The 21,344-nt window shown below is 38.2% G+C and overlaps 1 protein-coding gene across 2 annotated transcripts in view; it reads right to left on the bottom strand.

Annotated features, from left to right (window-relative positions):
- The window catches only part of itgb2 (integrin, beta 2), a 54,924-nt gene that overhangs the window by 22,954 nt on the left and 10,626 nt on the right, over positions 1–21,344 (bottom strand). For both annotated transcript variants that reach the window (XM_037109121.1, XM_037109120.1), the window contains exons 2-4: positions 18,424–18,515; positions 9,399–9,447; positions 7,350–7,447 (exon numbers count right to left, since the gene is read on the bottom strand). In XM_037109121.1, coding sequence (XP_036965016.1) covers positions 7,350–7,447; positions 9,399–9,444 — 144 coding nt within the window. In that variant the 5' untranslated portion in view covers positions 9,445–9,447; positions 18,424–18,515. The remainder of the gene's footprint in view (positions 1–7,349; positions 7,448–9,398; positions 9,448–18,423; positions 18,516–21,344) is intronic.

Here is a 21,344-nt window from a genome sequence, read left to right on the forward strand (position 1 = left end):
TATTATATATTCAATAACACACTGCTTACAATTACACTGTACATGGGGTAAAACAGTAAGTACATACAATGTATATGAGTCTATTTCTATTTATACCTATGTATACCTTTTTATTATATTGCTAATTTCATACCATCATTATTGTTTATTACAATATTACTGTCCTTTGGCTTTTGTGATGAAGAAATTTCCCAGTTTGCAGCACAAATAAAGGAAATTCTGATTCTCATTTTTTTTTTCATAGGAATTCAAGTTATAATTAAGTGAAATATGCTTTTTCAAGCAATTGTCTTGCCAATAAGTATTTAAGGAAGGATAATTGTGGTGTAAAAACTTGATTTCAATTGAGTTACACCTCATATTTTCCATCCAAATGAAGGAAACAGACAGCTGGAATGAAGAGGGATACTAAGAGAGATAAGGTCATGGTGTTGCTGTCAACTTGTGTACTCAAGCTAGTCACTCGACATAACATTATGCATTTTGTCAGTCATCCCCTGCTTTCAAATATTTGCTTTGTGGGTGGGTGAAGGCAAGGGAAATGATTCTGGCGCTTTGATTGATTGAGCTCTTCTTCTTCTGGTTGTCGGCAGGCTACATGCCTGTTGATTTATTGCTGCTGCCTCTTGTTATTAGACTTGAATACTGTCGCACAACTGGTCAAATTCCCAAAGTGTCACAAGCAATGTTCCCTCTAATCTGCGCGCATGCGCAATCGCACACTGCCCGCACATTCTCAGCGCACAAGAAAACCTATCCAGCGCATAAACAAAATCAACATAAACGTATTAATTAATATCTAATATTAGACCTTATCTAATCTAATTAATTCGCCCAATAATATTGTTTTTTTGTTTCTCACTCAGTGAGTCACAGGTGTCCAGCCAATGATACGATATGGTTTACTTACCCTGCGTAGCCAATCATGGCATTGACGGTGCTTGCATCTGTGCCCTACCTATATGCACCGTGCAGGTTAGCTTGCAGGTTAGGTTAGCAGGTCAGTAAGCAACAGTGCGGCGGAGTTAAAAGATGCTAATACAAACCCCGTATCATGGCGAAACGAACAGGCAGCGACACATCCACTCACCAAGCCAAAGTAAAAAAGAAATGCAGTTCATTTAAGATGGAATGGCTGTCGGAGTATGTGCAAATTGAAGAAAAAGCGGTGAAATTGGGTGAGATTTTTTCTTTTTCGAGTGAGAAAGGTCTACTCTGCAAAACATGAGCTCTGAGGTAAAAAGACTGCAGCTCAAGAAAACTGAGGTGAGTTATGTTTTTGTGTTGGTTATGTCTACTCTTATTACATGTTACTACATATCTATAGTTGTGTCTTTGTATATTTACATACTTTGAATGAAATGTAGTCATATTTATAGGTATTTGGTGCCCATTACATCTAGCTAACGTTAACTAGCAACAGTTAGCTATTAAGCTTAACATCAACAGTATTCTAGAGCAGACAATATCATATTCAGAGTTTTGATGTCTGATGTTTATTGACAGTAGCATTGTAGTTGTTAAACATTTTAAATATTTAAATATATATATATATATATATATATATATATATATATATATATATATATATATATATATATATATATATATATATATATATATATATATATATATATATAGGGCATTATATTTGCGAGCACAGCTAGCTCCTCTAGTAGTGATGTAACAGTAAGTTATCATTGTAATGCTTAAGTTAGACTATGTACAGCTAAAATTTGAGGCTTATCAAGCATGGTTTGTCATAATTGAGTGATATTAAGTATGATTGTAAACACTGTCCTTGCCCTTGTATCCTTTTCATTCTCAGGCATTGTACAACACAACCCATCCCAGGATCCTTCTCTCCTAAGATGCTGCACTCACCAATTGGTCCCTGCCAGACTAGCAGTCGCAGCCTGGTCTTTGGTCTGGGCCCCAGCATCACCAGTGAGGATGGCATCATCACAGGCGCCAAGCTGCCAACTGGTCGTCAGATCTTACACTGCATGCTTGCCAAGAAACCTGGTGCAAATGGAGCGTTGTCGCAGTTTGAGGCAGCTAAGGTCGTCCTGGACCCAATGGTCAGCGACAAGCGTGCGTGCCACAAGATGGTAGACTTAGTCAATGCCAACAATAAGCTGCGGAAAATCTCCCAGGCCAAGCGCTCCAGTGAGGCTGCAGCGAAACAATTGGAGAAAATGATGTGCAGACTTGATGCCACATTTCCGCTGTGGCCTCCAAATGTTGAAAAGCTGATTGATAACCCGGAAGACTTAGTTTTCTTGGCCAGTATGAAGACCGACAGAGTGGCCACATTTGGTGTATTGGACAAAAAGCGGCAGCTCAAGGTTAAGCGACGAGAGGAGCGTGAAGCTGCCGCAGCAGCCAGGCAGTCCCGGTGTGAAAAGGAGCTGGAGGAGATGACGGCAATGTCCAGCTTGGTGTCAGAAAGTGATGAGGAGCCAGAGGAGGATACTAACACAGTCTCTCCACCATCTGAGGGCAAACCATCCCTCAAGCGTAAGAAGACTGGAACAAATGTCTTCTTTCCACATGACATCCTTAGCCGACCAAGTGTCGTGTCACTGGCTACAAGGTTGAAGATGTCACCAATGCAAACGCAAGCTAATCCCTGAATAGGAGGGTTACTCTTGGGGGGAGACATATCTGGGGGGAGACACACTGGCTAGGTTCAAAGTTCAGGTTCCATTTCCTCTTTCTCTCTCTGGTGATGTTGCACAGTGGAGCGGACTCTGGCACTGACTGAGCAACTAAGTTTGAAGTTTAGTTAATGTCAGCTTTTATCATTAAGCCCTGTGAGTTGCCAGTGAGTTAGCCACTAGAGAGGGTGTTCTTTCAAGTGTGTCAATATTGCCCTTTGTGTTTAACAATAAAGTCAATTAAACTTTATATGTGTGTCCGACATCCATCACTGCTGCACAAAACTCAGGGTAAGACCACGTGAACATGTCCCATTGACCTCCATTCATTTTGTCTATTGGACAAATAAATGGAGAATCTTGAAAGTTGAACCCTGAAAAAATGCCCAAGTTGCCGAAGGGCAAACAAACTAATTTTACTTTGATAACCCTATAGAACATGTTACTGTATAAAAGTTCACTGTACTCAACATTTCTGGGTCAAACTTTTGGCAATTAGACTAAAAATTGCATATTTTTCGAAATTTCACAAAACTTCATGTGTTAGGTGGCACCCCTAAATCTCAATGGATTTCCTCAAAACTTTGGAAAAGTCATTTTTATGTTAATTGGAACAAAATGCAACATCAGCCAAATTGATATTTTGAAATTAAAATTTCCCATTCAAATTTGATGCACCCTAACATGCAGCGATGCCAAAGTAGCAAGTGAGTTTTCGGAGGGAAAAATGTGGACTGAATGGAAGTTGGACTATCTCAAGCGTCACATTCAGCAGAAAAGTCATTTAAAAGCTGTCGGAATTGTATGAAGACTCAAGATGGGACAGGGGATTGGTACATTATTGCGGGAGAGCGCAAAAGACCGAGGGAAAAGGAACAAGCTGTCACACAAAACAAAATCGGACCCCGAGCAAGTTAAAGTTCTCATTGACAATATTTTACTTGCCAACAAAATGAATGCATCAATGTTGTCAGTTCAACAAATCAAAATCCAGAAATCGTCTTGAAGTGACACATTTGGACCAGCTGATGCGCATAAAAGTCAAAGCAAGAAGCAGACGAAGCCATCAACCTGGACAAAGTGTACAACCATTGGAGAAGTGAGAAGGACAGACGTGAAAAATAAGGTAACATTTAAGTCAGATTTGTGCATATTCTAGAGATAGTTATTAAGATTTTGTCTTGATGGATATTAATCATTAAATGTTGTTACTAGTAGATCATTTATGGGTAGTAGAAATGCCAAGAAAAACTGTGTAATTAGATATTTTACAGACAAAGTGTTACAGGAATTTGCACTGTATCACAAGCTACAGCACAAGTCATTGTGCAAAATGTGAATGTTTTAATGTGAGCAAAATGTTATGTCTGAAAGGTGTATATGTCTCATATCTTCCAGAACAGGACCCTCAGCCAGGCCAAAGCAGGACTCTCACATATAACATCTACACATCCCATTTTTCAGATTTTTGTCTTTTTTTAAGTGGACCAAATTACTTATTTAAAAATAAAGCGTGCATATCTGATGTTACTCACAGTGGTCCTCAGTTTGCTCAGGGAGCTTGTGTGTATGCCCAGATACATGAAAAATTAGAGGGAACATTGGTCACAAGCATTGTGCGTACTTTAGAGCGACAATATGTACTGGTGTGCTTTGATGCCAAAATGCATACAAGTTGGCTAATCTGCATATACATTTTGACTAAGTCACTGTCACTGAGAGGAGGGGTTTGAGTGGATAGGCAAACAACTCAGATCAGAGGTCTACTCTGGATTATCTTACACCTAGCACACGGCTTTGGCTTTAACAAGTGCACCTGAAATTCCTAAACTGCAAGTATATTAAAGCAAGATTGTGTAGAAATTTGGTGCAATTTGGCGCCCTCCACCATTTCTGAGTACAACACTACTCTGGTAAATAAAAAAATTAAAAAACAAACAAACAAAAAAACACATTTCTCTAACAATTTTCCAGATGTAATGCAACCACAGACTGATTTGGCTTGTGATCAAAGATTGAAAACATGCCACACAAAGTGTGTGTGTGTGTGTGTGTGTGTGTGTGTGTGTGTGTGTGTGTGTGTGTGTGTGTTTTTTTTACGATTTCTGAAACCCAAGTATGGTTTTGGTAGTTTATGCAAATGAACCATGTCAAACTTGCCTGCACATAGATACCCCCTCTTTAATGCTAGTAAAAGTCCACCAAATCATTTCATCTGGCGGTTGGTGGGCTGTTGTATTGTATTGTTGTATTGCGGATTGTTGTTCTGCATTCAGCCATGGACACAAAGAGATTAGACTGATATCAAGAGGTAGCAGTCCCTCTCAATTCAGGGGCGTCTCACCAAATTCACTCCCTCGATTAAACGGTTACAAATAGGCAATGCTGTTAAACTATGAAACAAGTCTACATTGCATCTTGCTTGGCTTGAATTTGTTCAGAAACATATTTTAGTTTACTACTGGCAATACCACTGCAATAAAAAAAAAACATTGTGAGCTGGAAATCACCACCATATTGTTCCTGTACTTATCTTTTCTTCATTGCCTCTGTTTCTCCTAAAAATCTCCTAATCTCTTTTGTCCTGGACTGTTCAGCTGTATTACGATGCTGTTTGACACCAGCTAGCTGCTTCATAACAACACATTGACTAATGGTTGGTTGGAGACATGGATGGCAGTTTGAGTTTAACCAAATCTAGCAGCTAGTCTGAGATTTCCCCATTGTTTAGATCGATATTACATCTTATGATATATGCTCCTTTCTTTGAAATTCATTTTTTTTTATGCAACTGTATATCATTGCAGTTTTCAGTTCCAATGATTTCTACAAAATTTGATTTAATTTGTGATAATGACAATATAACCAGTGATCTTGAGAAAAGAAATTAAATTCTTATTTCTGGACAGTTTTGCCATTTTTGAGCATTTCATTCTATTAATTTTTTTTTTCATTTTTGCTGTGTTGATGCATATGGAATTAATTTTTACTATTTGTTAAGTTTTTAACTTAAGCCCTTTTTATATGATATAATAACTCTATCATCCAAATCGCTTGCAGGAACTATTGCCAGCTTTAACCCATTAAAACTACATTTTTGCATCCCACTTTGATTACTGCATAGAATCCTGCATTACATGCAAGTATGCTTACATTCTGAAGTCCACACTTGAAATGTGTATTTTTTGCTGTTTTCTACCAGATGACGCCATTAGCCCATTACTGGCAGAAGACAGATCTGTGTCTGACTTGATCCTGACTTGCTCTGACATCACGTGGATAACGTTAACCTCAAGGGATTCAGGTGGCTGCAGATTTCTGGACTGAGGTGCTCCAGTTGCTCTCTGCGGACTGCAACTGTCTGGTTGTTGTCTGATTTTAAAGCTGAGTGGTTAGTGTGAGCACCACCATAGCTGTTATGGTAATTTTGATTGTAGTTATTAAGATAATTATTAATCTGACTAAACTGACACATTAGTATCTTTTCTGAGACTGACTTGGTGAAATGGTTATGTTTTCCCCTTCTTCAAAGGTGGTGCCCCAAGGTGATATAGTGTAGATGGGATCTTATTATTAATCATAATCAATAATTCAAATAATCCCTGATAATCATTAATTATAATTGATAGCCAAATTTCACTAAAATTCCATGTATTAATTAATGTTAATACAGTAACCAGAGGACCAAACAATGAGGTAACTTGTGTCAATTGAGCTATCAAATGTTTGTGCTCTCTTAGCTTCTTTTATATTTGCATGATGGGATTTATGTGACATATGTTCCACTGTGCAGAGGACTGTGTATCAGAATAGCCAGAGAAACATGCTGGCTTGCATACTGCACAATGCAACCAGATTTAGTAGGAGATCCCAATATTTTTGGCATACAGCATTTCACATAAATCTAGGATCACTAAATATGTTACAAAATATTATTGTGCTGCAGGCATTCTCTCATTTCTGGCACCGGGTTGCCAGTTCCTCCCCACACTACCTCTTCGCAACAACCTTTAGCAATATCTACTGGCATCAGGTTGCCACTTGCTGTCTCTACTATTTCTTTATCACATCAAATGTGACACCACGTCTGGGTAGCCTTGGTAGCCTTCCGCTTCATTAATTAAAAATAAACATAAAAGTCTATTTGCTTTAGATTAAATCATTTTTGCACTGAAATTAATTAACTAAAATGAATTAATTAGTAAACAATCTCGAGTCTGTCGGCTCTGGCAGCGTTTTGCATCACAGGAGATTACAGCCCTAGAAATCTCTTGAAAAGCTCCTTCCAAACCTTGAGAACCTAGAACCCAATGAACTCTTTGTACCAGACTGCATCTCTCCAGTTATCATCTTTGAGCCTATTTCTTAACTCCAGCCCACAGAAAACTACTATTTAGTAGTGTTGGACCAAGTACCAGGACCAATCTGGCCCATTTCCTGGTCCCATGGGACTCAACAGTGGGCTGTTTTCATGTCTGTGCCTAGGGGCCATTGTCTCATACTGTTTAATGTAATTAATTACCTAAGCAACCTGCTGAATAACCACAGGGTTTTTGTTCAGCAGGTTGCTAATATTATAGCTGTCTCCAAAAAGTTGAGCAATGGTTTTATGTTGATGCATTCCACTGTTTGTATACATGCACCTGAGCAGGGACAGTTTGAGGGTGTTACATAAACTTAACCTCTCACCAGCTGTTTGCACCACACGCAGTATGGCCCAGATCTCATACAGTCCCGACAAGAGTTGATCACAGACTTTGAGCAAACTTCCTCTTGTTGACACAAGCCTGGAAAGAAAAACAATATTAAAAGCACAGAACTTACTAGTCGACCACAGCAGTAAATGCACACAGAGTCGTCAATCTTTGTGACCGTAGGAGAGATCACCTCTGCCTCATTTAATCCAGCTTGCTTCCTTCGCATTGATTGATGGCACTGCCCACTGTGACATCCTATCAACTGGCTGATGGTGGGCTGTTTTGTAAGCTTTTTGTGAGAGGAATAGTGTAGTTCACTCTGGAGACCTGGCATAACATTTTTAATTTCAGGGTTACTACATTTCTGTCAGAGCTTGAACACTATTTTTTCTGCCCTGAAAACACACCTTGCATGGATAATGTTTAATATATTGTCATGCTATATGATAATATAGATTTTTGGGGGTTCTGATGTTTATGGTTGTTCATCTTTTCATTCTATCCTTTAGATATATCTTGCCTCATTCTATGTAAAAACAATTGATGTGTTGCATAATCCTGCTCTTAGTAAGATCCTGAGAGGTTAACATTTCAAACAATTCTTATTAATAGTTATAATTAAGTTATTAAATAAGTAAAGTTGGCCCCAAAGGACGACGTGCTCGGGGCAAAAGTGAGGATACAGGCCAACACCTGGTATGGTGGACATGGTATTCGCTGTAATGGGAAATGCACTGGAAGCTGCAAAAAATGCTGAATGTGTGCCGATATATTTGTTGTACTAAGCCATGCCCACATTGACCAGTCATGACCACCTTCAAGATATGGCCTCAGGATTGGCCCTACATCATTCCGACCAAATTTCATAAAAATTGGTGTCGCCGTTCAAGAGATATAAACTTCCCATCTTTTTAGCGCCCCTTAGTGGCCAAAATTCGCCAAATTCGGCTCATCTCTTCCCAGTGTTATGGCAACCAAGGATCTCTAATTTGGCATAAATAGCGTTTAGTTTGACCGAGATATCAAACCATTTACATTTTTATAGCTAGCTACAGAAATTTGTTTGTTAATAATTTGTGCATTTTTCAACCGAGCAAAATTCTTTTGATAACTTTAGATCAGGTCCAGCTGAAGAGTGTATGTGCCAAGTAGTATACATACGAGTATATGTATGCTTGCATACACGTTCCCTCAGCCCCTCGGGCTTGGCCCCCTAACTATAAATAACTATTTCAGACCCAATTAAATGACATGAAATTAACCAGCTTTATCGAAATGAAATGGAATGACTACTTTGTCTTAACTTATGTTACCATTGAGGGCCTGTAAACACAGTGCCTGTAAACGCACTACTTTGAAACCGGGTCTCAGGGTGGAAAAATCCAAAAATGCTTCCATTGTGTTCTCGTGTGGATGGCAAATCTGCATACTTTGCGTATTGATGACGCCATTGCCCCACCCCTTGACCTCTCGCTTCTGACCTCTGAACCCTGCGACGTCTCATAACAACAACAACAACATCAATGGCCGACTACGGCTTGTGTTCATGCTTCTTGCAACTTACTCGCCTTGTAGTCAAGCATGAGTCGCAACAGCAGTTCAGCCTCATTATCGGTCCACACAAACGCCTCTGGTTTCCTTGTACTAGCCATTTTCATCTTCTTCTTGTTGTGTTTGGTTTCTCTGTTTACTGTCTGTTTACAGTGTGCAAGCTTTATGTGCATGTGCCATCTCTTCTTCTCTGTTTTTGGTGAATTTCAAGCGCTACCTATAGGTCTGGAATATGAACTACAGCATGTTGAGTCATTTACAGTGGATCGGTTTGGATGCAAATGTTCTTGAAATGATGCCAAGGAAGATGGGGACCCTCTTGTAGGGGGAAGAAAGATCATTTTGGCATGTGTGGACATGGCCTGAGCCCCTCGCTACACAATGCATGTACCAAATGTATGCAACACCATTTTGTCAAAGTGCATCTTATGATAACAAAGGATAAAAAAAATACAAACAAATAAAGCAATATTAATGTTTTAAGACTCACCATTTGTACCCATCAGCAAAAGCAGAAGTGGTAAACACAGATCCATGTCCTGATGACAAAAAAACCAAATACAGGCTTTTTAGAGCAGCATTAAATTGAGAATTAAAATCATTACATTTACATAGGGTACAGCATAATCCAGACTGTTAGTATGAAGCAACAATCCCTTAAAACATAAATGCTTAATATACCGATGAAAACAAATCAAATGGTTTCTTATCTTATTCTACCCTGTAATTAGTTAAACAGCTGATCCTTAGATTTCCATCATTTTAGGACAACATATACAGGGGACAAACACAAGTCGCAATTGTGCAAGATGGGCGGAGGTGTCGATGACCTGCACTGTCGTGCGACCCACAGCCGGGGAATTTTAAAACCAGGAAACAGCTGATCACAGCAGTCAGTCCATCACTTCATCCACGGACATCAAGATGAGCAACTGGACAGCCGCAGAGATCCAGGAGATTCAGCGTCTCCTCTGTCTCTGTAGCTGTCTTTGTTGTCTGCTTATTGTTTTGAAACTGACACTGGTATCATGGGGCTATACACTGTTTTGGTTTGTGTTGCTGCTGTTGATGCTGGTGCTGTGCCTTGAGCCATCCACTTTAGGCTAGTTTGAGGAGTACGTTGAGCTAGATTAATTTAGAGTCCTATAGAGATAGAGTGGCGTCACCTCTGTTCACTGCAATGGTTCAGTTTTTTCACAGCAATGGTGGAGCATGGAGCCCCTTAAAAGTTCCCGGAAGTTAGCACAAGCTAACTGCTGCTCAATGTAATTCCAATGGAGCACGCGGTCAGAGCAACACTTATTCACAGTAAAACGTTTAAAGGATGTAATTTTCATATCAGTGGTGCATCAGAATTAAATTGACATGAGTAATTAAGTATGTTGGTGAATTGTCCCCATCTAGATTAGAAGATTTAGAGAATATTAACAGATAAAAGTTTAGGCTAGCACATTGGATAACAATAGCAACACATGCAGCAGGCTGATACATGTAAATTCTGTTCTCTGAATATAACTTAATCCAACAGTGTCAATTTATACTAGTAGCGAGGTTAATGTGTAGGGAGTGTGATTGTAGTTAAACATTAATTTAATATCACTGAGGCTGTGGAATGATGGGTGAAGCTTATGATATGAGGACATTGATTCTGGACTGTGAGCTCATAATGTCTCTCACCACCGCACTGACTCAACACCATCGTCAGTTTATGTTTCTAGCTGTATATATATATATATATATATATATATATATATATGTATATGTATGTGTATATATATATGTATATGTATGTGTATATATATATGTATATGTATGTGTATATATATGTATGTATATGTATGTGTATATATGTATGTATATGTATGTATATATATATATGTATGAATATGTATATATATATATATGTATGAATATGTATATATATATATGTATGAATATGTGTGTGTGTATATATATATATATATATATATATATATATATATATATATATATATATATATATATATATATATATATATATATATATATATATATATATAATCTGGAAATAGTTATTCATTCACTTTTGTGAATAGTTGTAAATGTGTTAATTATTTAATAAATTATAAATAATGTATGATCTATAATGTTAATTATTTTTATAACGTAATTTTTTTTTTCTCTCCTCTTTCTCTGTAACTTGTGTAGGATAACAGGTTATTTAATTGTACCATCTATACTTTCACCTGCCCAACAGTGGGGATGTCTTCATGTTGTTATGATTGTGACATACATTCTCAATGTACCACTGTTGTTTTAATACTCATTTTGTGAAAAAATAATAAAAAGTGCTTTGAAACTGAATTGTGCTTAAGTTGTAAATACTAAATGGAATAGACAACTTAATAATAGAGCAATATTTTATTTCATGAATTATATAAAATGAACAATTATTCACAAATAATTTAAAAATAACTCATAAATCAACTGAATAACACCAGAAATAATGTAAGGATTGTCCTCTGGAGCAGAGAGGAGCCTCTCCGTCCTCTCTGAAGCCTCGTATACTTCTTCATCCTCCCTCCTTCTCCTTCTCCACAGCCCTAGCTGGCTCTCCTCCTCCTCATTATCGTCATCTTCCTCCTCCTGGTCATTTGGCCCTGGTGTGTCCTCAGGGATGGAGGCAGTTAGGACAGCGGGGCGGTGGAATGCCTCTGTCCTAACACCTCATGTCCCCATGAGGACAAACCAAGGCCAAGTAGCAGCGCTGGGCTTCCTGCTGGCCCTCTCCTGTCCCTGGATATTAGCAATCCTAAGACAGTGGAAACCAATCAGGTCAGCAATTTTCAGCAAATTATGTATTAACTTGCATGGGTAAAAAAAATATAATTTAGTTTCCACATCATCATTCAAACCTGCACATACTTTGTACTTGTTCTTTAAACGGTCCCACTTGTTTCTGGCCTTCTGGGGCTGGACCTTCCCCTGCAGGCCCATTGTTTCCAGAACTGTTCTGAACACAGAGAGAAGCAAGAGAAAAGGTAAGCAGAGAAAAGGTGATGAAGCTCTCTTTTTGCGCCCTAAAACAAAATGAAATGTAAAAGACATTTTGTGTTATGTCAACAGAAAAAACGGTTCTAATACAAAAAAATGTAATCATCATGAGGATAATCCTAAACTTTGCTCTTTATTCAAAGATTTAACTAGACTTTACAGTTTTATAGTCTGCAAATAAAGCAGGGATCACAGCCTGATCTAAATCTGTTCGTCTTGGTACATGACGTGAAAATAGTCTACAACATCTCCACAGTCACAATAAGTTATAAGATATAAGTCAACTTCTGAATATCTAACGTTTGAAGTGAAGCTTTTAAGGCTTTACTTCCAAAGGCATCAAGCTGAGCATTACCAATGTCACGTATTCTAACTGATATTTTGAGTTGTTAATGTCCCTTGAAGTTTAACATATCCGGTGTTGGATGTTCAATTGAGTAAAAACCCAGTAGAAACTCAATACTTACATTTAAATGCGAGACCTTCGTACGGCGCTGTGATGTACTTGCACATCAATGCAGCCTCCGAAGGATGCAGACCCTGAATTGGAACACAGCCCGTGACTGACACTGGTATCATGGGAATAATAATATTCTTCCAACGCATATGATGTACGTCGCTGTTCACGCCCAACTTCGTGTTTCATGTCACGTCACATTTAAGCCTACCCCAGTAGCAGCTTTTTTGAAAAGAAGGAATATTACACCTCCCATTCACATAGACAAGACGGCAGATTGTAGCCTTTACCTGGCTGCAAATGTGGCACATTTTCGAACTAACTGGGGCTACACTTACAATCCATAAGGCTTCTGTTCACATGGATAGAAGAAAACCCTTGCAAAGACTGTACAGGAAGTACATTTCACAATTTGAACTAAAAGATCTGAAACTTGCACACAAAAACTAATTTCTCTCAAAGTTTGAGCAAAAGTTTGTTTAAATCTATGTTAGTAAGCAGAGTAGGCTTACTTCCCTTCTGCCAAAATTATCAATCCATCTGTGTGGAATATCAGCATTCCTGAGGCACTAATTATTGCTATAAAAGGCTACTCTCAAAGGCACAGTTTTATCAAACAACACAATCCTGCATGTTAGAAGTTTTGAGGGAGTTTGCAGTTGGCATGCTGAATGCAAGAGAGTCCACTATCTCTATTGTCCATAAATCAAAACTCTCACTAAAGGATATGTTTGTTCAGTGTAAATGCACTGTACCCATCTTACAGGAGTTTGTAAAGTACCTCAAAGCCTGCCTACTAGCGCAATGGCTCGATAGTAATACAATTTATTATTAGACTTTCTATGCCAAAGTAAATCTTTTTTGAGGGCTCAAACTTTCTCAAAAAAAAAACCAAAACTTGTTACAATTGCAGAAGTGGGGAAAATATACATCAGATAAGGGTTTTGGTGATGGGCATGGAGAAATGGCTTGATATTTTTGCAGTTTTTGCCATCTCCAGCTGTTGCGGAGGCGCGGAGTGGGGGCGTGTCGATCTTATCCTTCACTCATCAAGTAAAAGAGAAATGATGACACATTACGTGACCAAACAACACTAATGTGGTAACTGGTGGTGACGCTACATGAGGACAAAAATATCACAGTTATATGTGAAAAAGCCTCTGTGTCATCCTGTCTATCCTCCTGACTCTTCATCACATTTCTGCCTGAAAAACAGCGTCTGACCAAGATAGCTTCTCAGTGATGGTAATTCCAAGAAACCTAAAACGGTTTACCTGCTCTACCTTAGCTCCACTCAGCACAATCCAGGCTGGATTCAGATCTGACAGTGCAGCGAAAATGCAGGTTTTCCTATTCAGTTTGATAGTCACTTACAACTGGGGCATTACTGGTTGCAGTGGGCTCCAAAAAAAAAAAAAAACGCACAAAAATCATGAGATCACATGCCCTAGCTTAACAAACATGTGCTAACTTATAAAATCTGTTGATGAGGACAAACAATCACCAACAGAACCAACACGCTCAAAGCAGAGCAACACAGCAGGTTTGCCTTTTGGCTGTCTGATCACCGGTGGTTTCCAACAAGTCGCACCATCTAGTAACACTGCCAACCTGCCATACAAGCCTGCAGCGTTTTGTGGCACCACTGGATCTAGTCGGAATGAACCGTAAAAGTTTATTCCGATGCCACTGCTCTAATTACAATGCACCGCAATACCTGCGTTGCATTTTGATTATCTCTACAGTCTATACTAAACATTTCTGTATTATGATGTTGTTGAATTATATCTCTAGCCTACACAACTCAAGTTATGTTAAAATAAATGAATTGTTTTACACATTCATAATAAGTTCTACAATGTCACATCCTTATTGCAACAAATTATAGGTATCAAAATCAGTGAAATCCAGCCAAGTCTGCCACCCAAGCAGACTCCCTGAAGTCTGCAGAAAGTCTGCTTGAGGGCCACTGTGTGAACACACATGCAAAGTCTGTGAGTCTGCAAGTGCGATGAAGTGCAGATGTTGGGATGCTGCTTTGAAGCTTCATTCTGGCTCTTATCTTATTGGTGATATCATGGTGGCTCTGCCTGCTATTTTGTCAATGGGCTAGACACTAATGCTGGGCAAATAAACCGTGTGTCTGCTCAAGTGAAATGCCACATGCATATACTTGGTGACACAGTTCTGAGGACGTGAACTAGAGTAAAATATGTAAGGCTCAATAAATAATTTAATATGCCATAAAATGCACCAAACTTTTAATTGAAACATAGTGTAAGCATACATGGATTAATGAATTAATTGATTATTCAAATTAACATAAATTGATCTTTGAACTCATTTTTTTTATTTTGGCAGTGTTAGTCCTCCATACTCATGCATGAGGCATTTCACTTTCCCAAGCAGAGTATATTTGCCCCTTCAAGCTTTGTGTCAAGGCCTGCAGATGTTTAAAAGTGTTTATTTAGTGGATTCACATGATTTGAGTCAAGTAACTGACATGCTCAGGTATTTAATGTCACAACTGACATCGGTTTGTTTCCTAAATTATTTTATTCAAAAGTAATTCATACATAATCCTAACTAATCCTAACCCTCATCCTAATTAAGACAGGGGATTAAAATGATCTTCTCTATTTTTGTTCAAAAAGAGAGCATTACTGTTTCTAGTTAAACAATTAATTAACCATAATGTCATGTCAAGGTTTTAATATATGACAAAAATAACAAATTAGGTCTAATGAATGGTAATCACAAAAGTTCTCATCAGGAGCAGATGTTGTTTTGTATATGTTTTGCTTTTTCCAAACAATTGGGCAAGGAAAATTAAGGTCAGTGTAAATGATGGAATAGTAGCATTAGAATGTGCCTAGCTGGCTACTTTTTCTGTCACTTTTTGCCAATGGCTTTCTACTCCATGTCCTTGTAAAGCCCTGACTTTGGGGGTAGACACAATGTGTGAAAATCTTGTCTTTTCATGCACAAGTTACTTCCATAACTTTTCTAGTCTTGACTAAGAAAGTGATTGTTACTTAGATAGATTTGGACTAGGGGTGGCAACAGGGGCCAGTGCCCCCATAACTCTGAGTCTGGACTCCCCTGTGGACCCCCCCGACAGGGAGTCTGCATCAATAATACATTGATAGATTTCCTGCAATGATTTTGTACTGAAGGGAAAGGTGGAAATACATTGTCTCAGCAGTTTACTACCCAATCAAGATTGTTGAAATTGTAAATACTGTTTTAAGCCCTTTGTCTGAATGAACCGCCACTGCAGAGTACTTATAGGCAGGGTGGGAATTTCATGGTGGCCCCACACTTCCGCCTTGATGCCCCATGAAAAAAAAAAAAAAATCATCATGGCCTTTGTGCCCCTGGCCTGGTCCATGTTTCACGTAAAAAGCGCCAGTGCAGCGTAGTGGGCTTTCAGCCTACCAAGTGCACAGTAGTCTCTAATCCAGAATAGAAAATCAGTGAGTTTGCAGTTTGTGCAGGTGGAGTCTCATCATCCCATCGATGATCTCATGTGAAAGCCTCTCAGCAGCATCTCAAAATGAAAGAATGACACTTAACAGCACAGCAAGCGAGCTAAGCCGGTTTTGATATGATACGTAACTGACGTATGTAGTGGGATTTTGTTTGGTAAAGTTGGAAATATATTCACAGATTCGAACTTCCTGGATCAATAACTCATAAGTGAAACATTGTTAAAACTCAAACGACGACTCTTCCCTACCGTAGTAAAGTAGACAACGGGCTACAACTGTATTTTCATCAAAACGAGCGGTCCTCCAGGCTAGAAATTAACACTGGTCTCTATCATCAACCATCTGTGAGACAAGGGCGCAGGGACCGTTTACAAAGTGCAACACCGAAAACAAATACTATGAGAAATATTCAATTCAACTTCATTAAATATTCAGTGTAGTGTCACCAAAATCACCTAACCTAACCCTAACCCTACTTTTAAAAAAACAGTTTTCTAATAAAACATAATAACTTGATATTGGTATCAAAACATGTTTTAATACATAATCCATGTCTTATTATAAATTAGGATGTTATGGTATCAATCTGAAAGGTAAAACCATTGAATTTCACTCGATGTGCCCTGTCATGTGGCCTTGGTGCCCCTAAAAAAAATGTTGAAACGTGAAGCCCAAATGGCCATGCCCTTAAAATTACGAAATTCCAACCCTGCTTATAGGTATAAATAGCATGGTTGTACCATAACAAAACGCTAACCAGCATAACTATGACTAGAAAATGTCATAGTTAACCCTAACCCTAATGTGTTAATTAAAATTGGTGCACACTGACAATAAATACAATGGTTTGATAAAACAAGCAAAAACCTTAGGATTACTATGGCAATTAAAGATCATTTGATGTTAAAATGTCAAAAGGACCTTGGAGCATCATGCAATCAGACGACTACATTTGTGAATAATGGTGGCTCTGTGGATATGAAATCCATCAAGTGTATATATTTTATATGCATACAAGGTTTCATAGACACAGGGCCTGATGTTGCTGTTTCGGTGAACGTTATTCACTACCATAAAAGGAAGTCTCTTTCGTTTACGGTATCTAAAAACTAACAAGGAAGTGTTCTATCATCATTTCCTCTTTTTGACTCGGGGTAAAAAAGTTTTTGTAAGGTTCAACTGCTACTTCTTTTGGTCAAAATGACAAGCAAGATTCACTGAATAACACTAGCCCAATTACACATTTTTAAATTAGATTTGGTGGATTATTGTGAAGTATGGACTGTAATAGTATCCCTTACAGTCCAAAAATGTAGTCCAATAACCTTAATCCTATTGAGTGTGGCCTTAGAAATTACCAGAGATTTAAGTCATTTAGTTCAGTTACTTTGTCCAGCAATGAATAGGGGAACAATAAGAAAGAATCTGGAGACAATATCCATAATAAAGCTCTCTTGACTATGAATATGAATGATACATTTTGTCTGTCAGAAACCATTGCACACAGAATGGAGCTACAGTGCTGCACTAAATGAAAACACACATTAATATGAAACTATGTAACTTACAATGTACAAATAAATTCTTCCACATGAATTCCAAAAGATATATTTATGAGCAAAATGAATAATGAACTACTACCACTACACCCTAAACTGACAAAAGGCTACACTTTGAAATGAGACATTCTGCTGTTTACCCATTTGCATACATTTGTCTGATAATATTTTTATATTTCTGCTTAGAAATAAAGTTTTGCATGCAGGTCTTTCACTTAGAATGGAAACAGGTAAACTTCCTAAATAGAGGGGGATTTTTCAGCTGAAATCATTTTTATTCAATTAAATTCAACTCAAATGCAGTTTGAGTGCTTCACTAATACATGTGACTATATGAATAAAACATGTCAGACAATTTAGATATCTTATATATTTTGATTCAACCTATACAAACACTAGCACAGATAATCCTGCTTGTGATATAGTTAAACATGAGTTATGCTTGTTAATTAAATGACACACACACACACACACACACACACACACACACACACACACACACACACACGTATGTATATACATAAGTATGGATCTATGTATGTAAATTGAATTAACCTGAAGTAATTCAACTGTTCTGCATTCCAACCAAATTGAAAGGTTGGTTTGTTTTCACACATTATGTGTCTGTCAGTCAACTTCCTCTCAGAAAACAAGAAGCTTGTCTTCCTCTTTTGGCTCAATATGAATTGCAAGATTGTCACAAACCAGTGGTATGACTATGGAGACATTTTTTTAAATTATAGTAGTCTGACTTTTTGGACTTTATGTGACTATGAAATGAATGACTGTACAAAATGTTATCTTAGCAAGTACAGTTTATTGTGTCCTTTGTCAGACTTCTTTTTAAACACATTCATGTAAAAACAATAAAATTATAAGTGAAGAGGGTTGAAAGGGTTAAAAACTATTAACTACTTACCTTACCAAAAACATTAAACCCTGGATAAAGATGAAGATGAAGTAAAAGAAGCTTACCAGTAACAGGAAGATGCAGGTCTAGTTTGTGGTCGACAGTTTTTCGTTGAACACTTTCTAGATGAAGGGACTCCACCTACATGACAGGAAGTCTGAAGCAGCCAAAGGGTGCGTTCAAGAGAACAGCAACAGTTGTGTCAAAGAAATAGGCCACATATTATGATGTTAAAAATTAATTGCACATTACACGTTAAGCCAGAAGTTGAGATGTAAGAAACATCAAGTATTTCAACACATAAAAAATGAGACATTCACAGCCTGTCCATGAAGGCCACTCAGCTTGGATCATTAATTATTCAAGGGTTTTCAATTAAGAAGAAGAATCTTTATTTTCTTTCTAATTTACAACTGGTAGTCTGTATTTAACCTATCCTTAGGAAGCAATGGGCATGGGGACCAGGTAAAACTACATATTCATGTTTTGGGATAACTAAAGCAAGGATGGGGAGAACACGCAAAGACAGGCCTGGCTCACATAATTTGTAAAACATTAAAAATCCTTTAAGCTAAAAAATAAACTTAAAAGCTTTTGGAAGCTTTCAACCATACTTCAACAAATGACTGTCTCATGTATCATTGTGTAACTTCCGTGTTGAACATCAGTCATTTTCAAATGTTGAAATTAATCAGCCTTGGCAGATTACCAGGGGATCATATGACAACTTGTTGCAGACATATGACTCAAGTCATTTGGTCCAAGTCTTAAGTAAATCCCAAGTCATTTAGTTAGTTAGTCAAGTAACAGCAGTGTTTCCCACACAAATGTATTTGTGGCTGTCCGTCAAAATAACATTGGCAACCACATATTTAGGGCCCGAGCAGGGAACCTGCAAGGACCCTATTGTTTTTTTTTTCCTTCGGACAAAATGATTGCATTTTTCACTGCCTGAACATACCCCAAAACTCACCAAACACCAAACTTGGAATATAAATCACACCTGACGAAAAATGTTATAATCTATTGTCGTCCTGAATTTCCACCACTAGGTGGTGCTGTTATTAAGGAAAGTGTGTTTTGGCTAATAACTCCCATATACTTTGTCACACACTCAAAAACCTTATACCTTGCGGTATAGGCCACGCCCATTTCCGCCTACCATTTTTTTTTCGTTATGTCGCAAAATGTCTAAAACCTACTTTTTCAAACTCCTCCCAGGCGATTTCACCGATTTGCACGAAACTTGGCACACAGCATCTGTGGACCCTCCTGACAAAAAGTTATCAAAAGACTTGTAATAGAAAATTTAGTTTTTAAGTTATTAAATAACAACTTCCTGCAGAGTTGGTTCAAAACAGGAAGTGTTGGATATTTCCGCAGTGGTCAAGTCTAATGACATGAAACTCAGGATACTACTTCCCCATGAGCCCCTGCACCATAACACTTATGGAAATGAAATTCATAGGGATGGTATAGACTAGCCCCTGTGACTCACACACCAAACTTGACCAGCAGGTGGCGCTATTTTCCACGTAAAAGCGTTTTTGGCCCATACCTCACACATAATGTGTCACACATTGTTAAACCTTATATCTACATGTTCCGTCAATTCAGCTAAATTGTGTAGTGTAGGCCACGCCCACTTTCGCAAAAACTTTCCATTTGCAAAATCACGACAAATGAAAAACCTACTTTTTCGAACTCCTCCTAGACGATTTGACCAATTTGCACCAAACTTTGGATGTAGCATGTGTGGACCCTCCTGACAAAAAAATTATCAAAAGAATTTTGATAGTCCATAAAACGCACAAAACATACAACAACAAATTCCTGCACATTGTGTTGAAAACAGAAAATCTTGCATATCTTTACAAAATACTGTGTAATTATCACATAAATGTTCAGAATTGTGTTCCCTGGACTGATGAGGCTTTGTGTAAAATTTGGTGCAAATAGGCCAATAGGTGGCGCTCTAGTCACAGTCTAATTAGTGTGAATGGAAAGTAAATGGGAAAATCTTCAAATCCTCTTCAAAGCTCATTGATTTTCAATCTCTTTTTGGGCTACATACTTTGAGCTAGAGACACCATTCCACTGTTTATAGAGTCAGAAGACCTTGAACTGTTGGGCATGTATTCAGTTTTTAAACATCTTTTACGGTTTCCAAATCATCACAGTTTTAGTTTTAGTTTTTTTTCTTCTGATTTTGTAGTGGGTGTGTATTGCGTGAGCTAGAGGGTGTGACATCATCGCTACAGTGTAGAGCAGCTGGAAGAACTGGAGAAAAAATTCTCTTCAGCTTGATTTGGATCCCACATCTTTTACTTCACATAGACACTATATACAAAGAAATGTAGGACATCTTGTTGGCTTTCAGCTGATGGTCCTATTTCAGATGTAGGACTTACACTTTTGGCTGTAGAAGTCCTAGAGCGACAAGCACTCCAGCAGCTCCCTCGTAAGGCGCAATGTTAAGTTTGAGCCTAGGTTTCTGGAGGAGAGCAGACAGTACTTGTTTTGTCTCTCGCTCTGCTGCCGTCGTTTTTCACTCTCCAGAAATAAAACATGACATCACAGATTTCACCAATGCCTCCTGTTACTCAATATATAAATATTTTGTTGATTACCATGACATTTTTTTCGAAACTGTTCACCTTTTAAAGCTCTTTCAGCCCTCTTACATTTTTGAGCTTTCATCATGCAACACACCCCATTAGTTAATCAGTTCTTCTCTGATCTGGCTGGATTCTCTGGATTTTTTTTCAAGATCTCCCAAGAGAACCAGTGTGCTTGATAGAGTGGTGGCACACAGATTCCCAAGAGCAAGCACAGTAAGATGGAACTTCCATCTCTGTGCTGTGAACACTGTGTTTGAGCACGAATGTGACATCATCCAGTGTCTTGAATTCATCAGGGGAGTTTTAGCCTACCACTGTGCGGGAAGCTTGAGGGTTTGTGCGGCTACTGTATGATGATACTTTGA

The sequence above is a fragment of the Acanthopagrus latus genome, chromosome 9 (genome assembly GCF_904848185.1).
Source record: "Acanthopagrus latus isolate v.2019 chromosome 9, fAcaLat1.1, whole genome shotgun sequence".
Lineage (NCBI taxonomy): Eukaryota > Metazoa > Chordata > Actinopteri > Spariformes > Sparidae > Acanthopagrus > Acanthopagrus latus.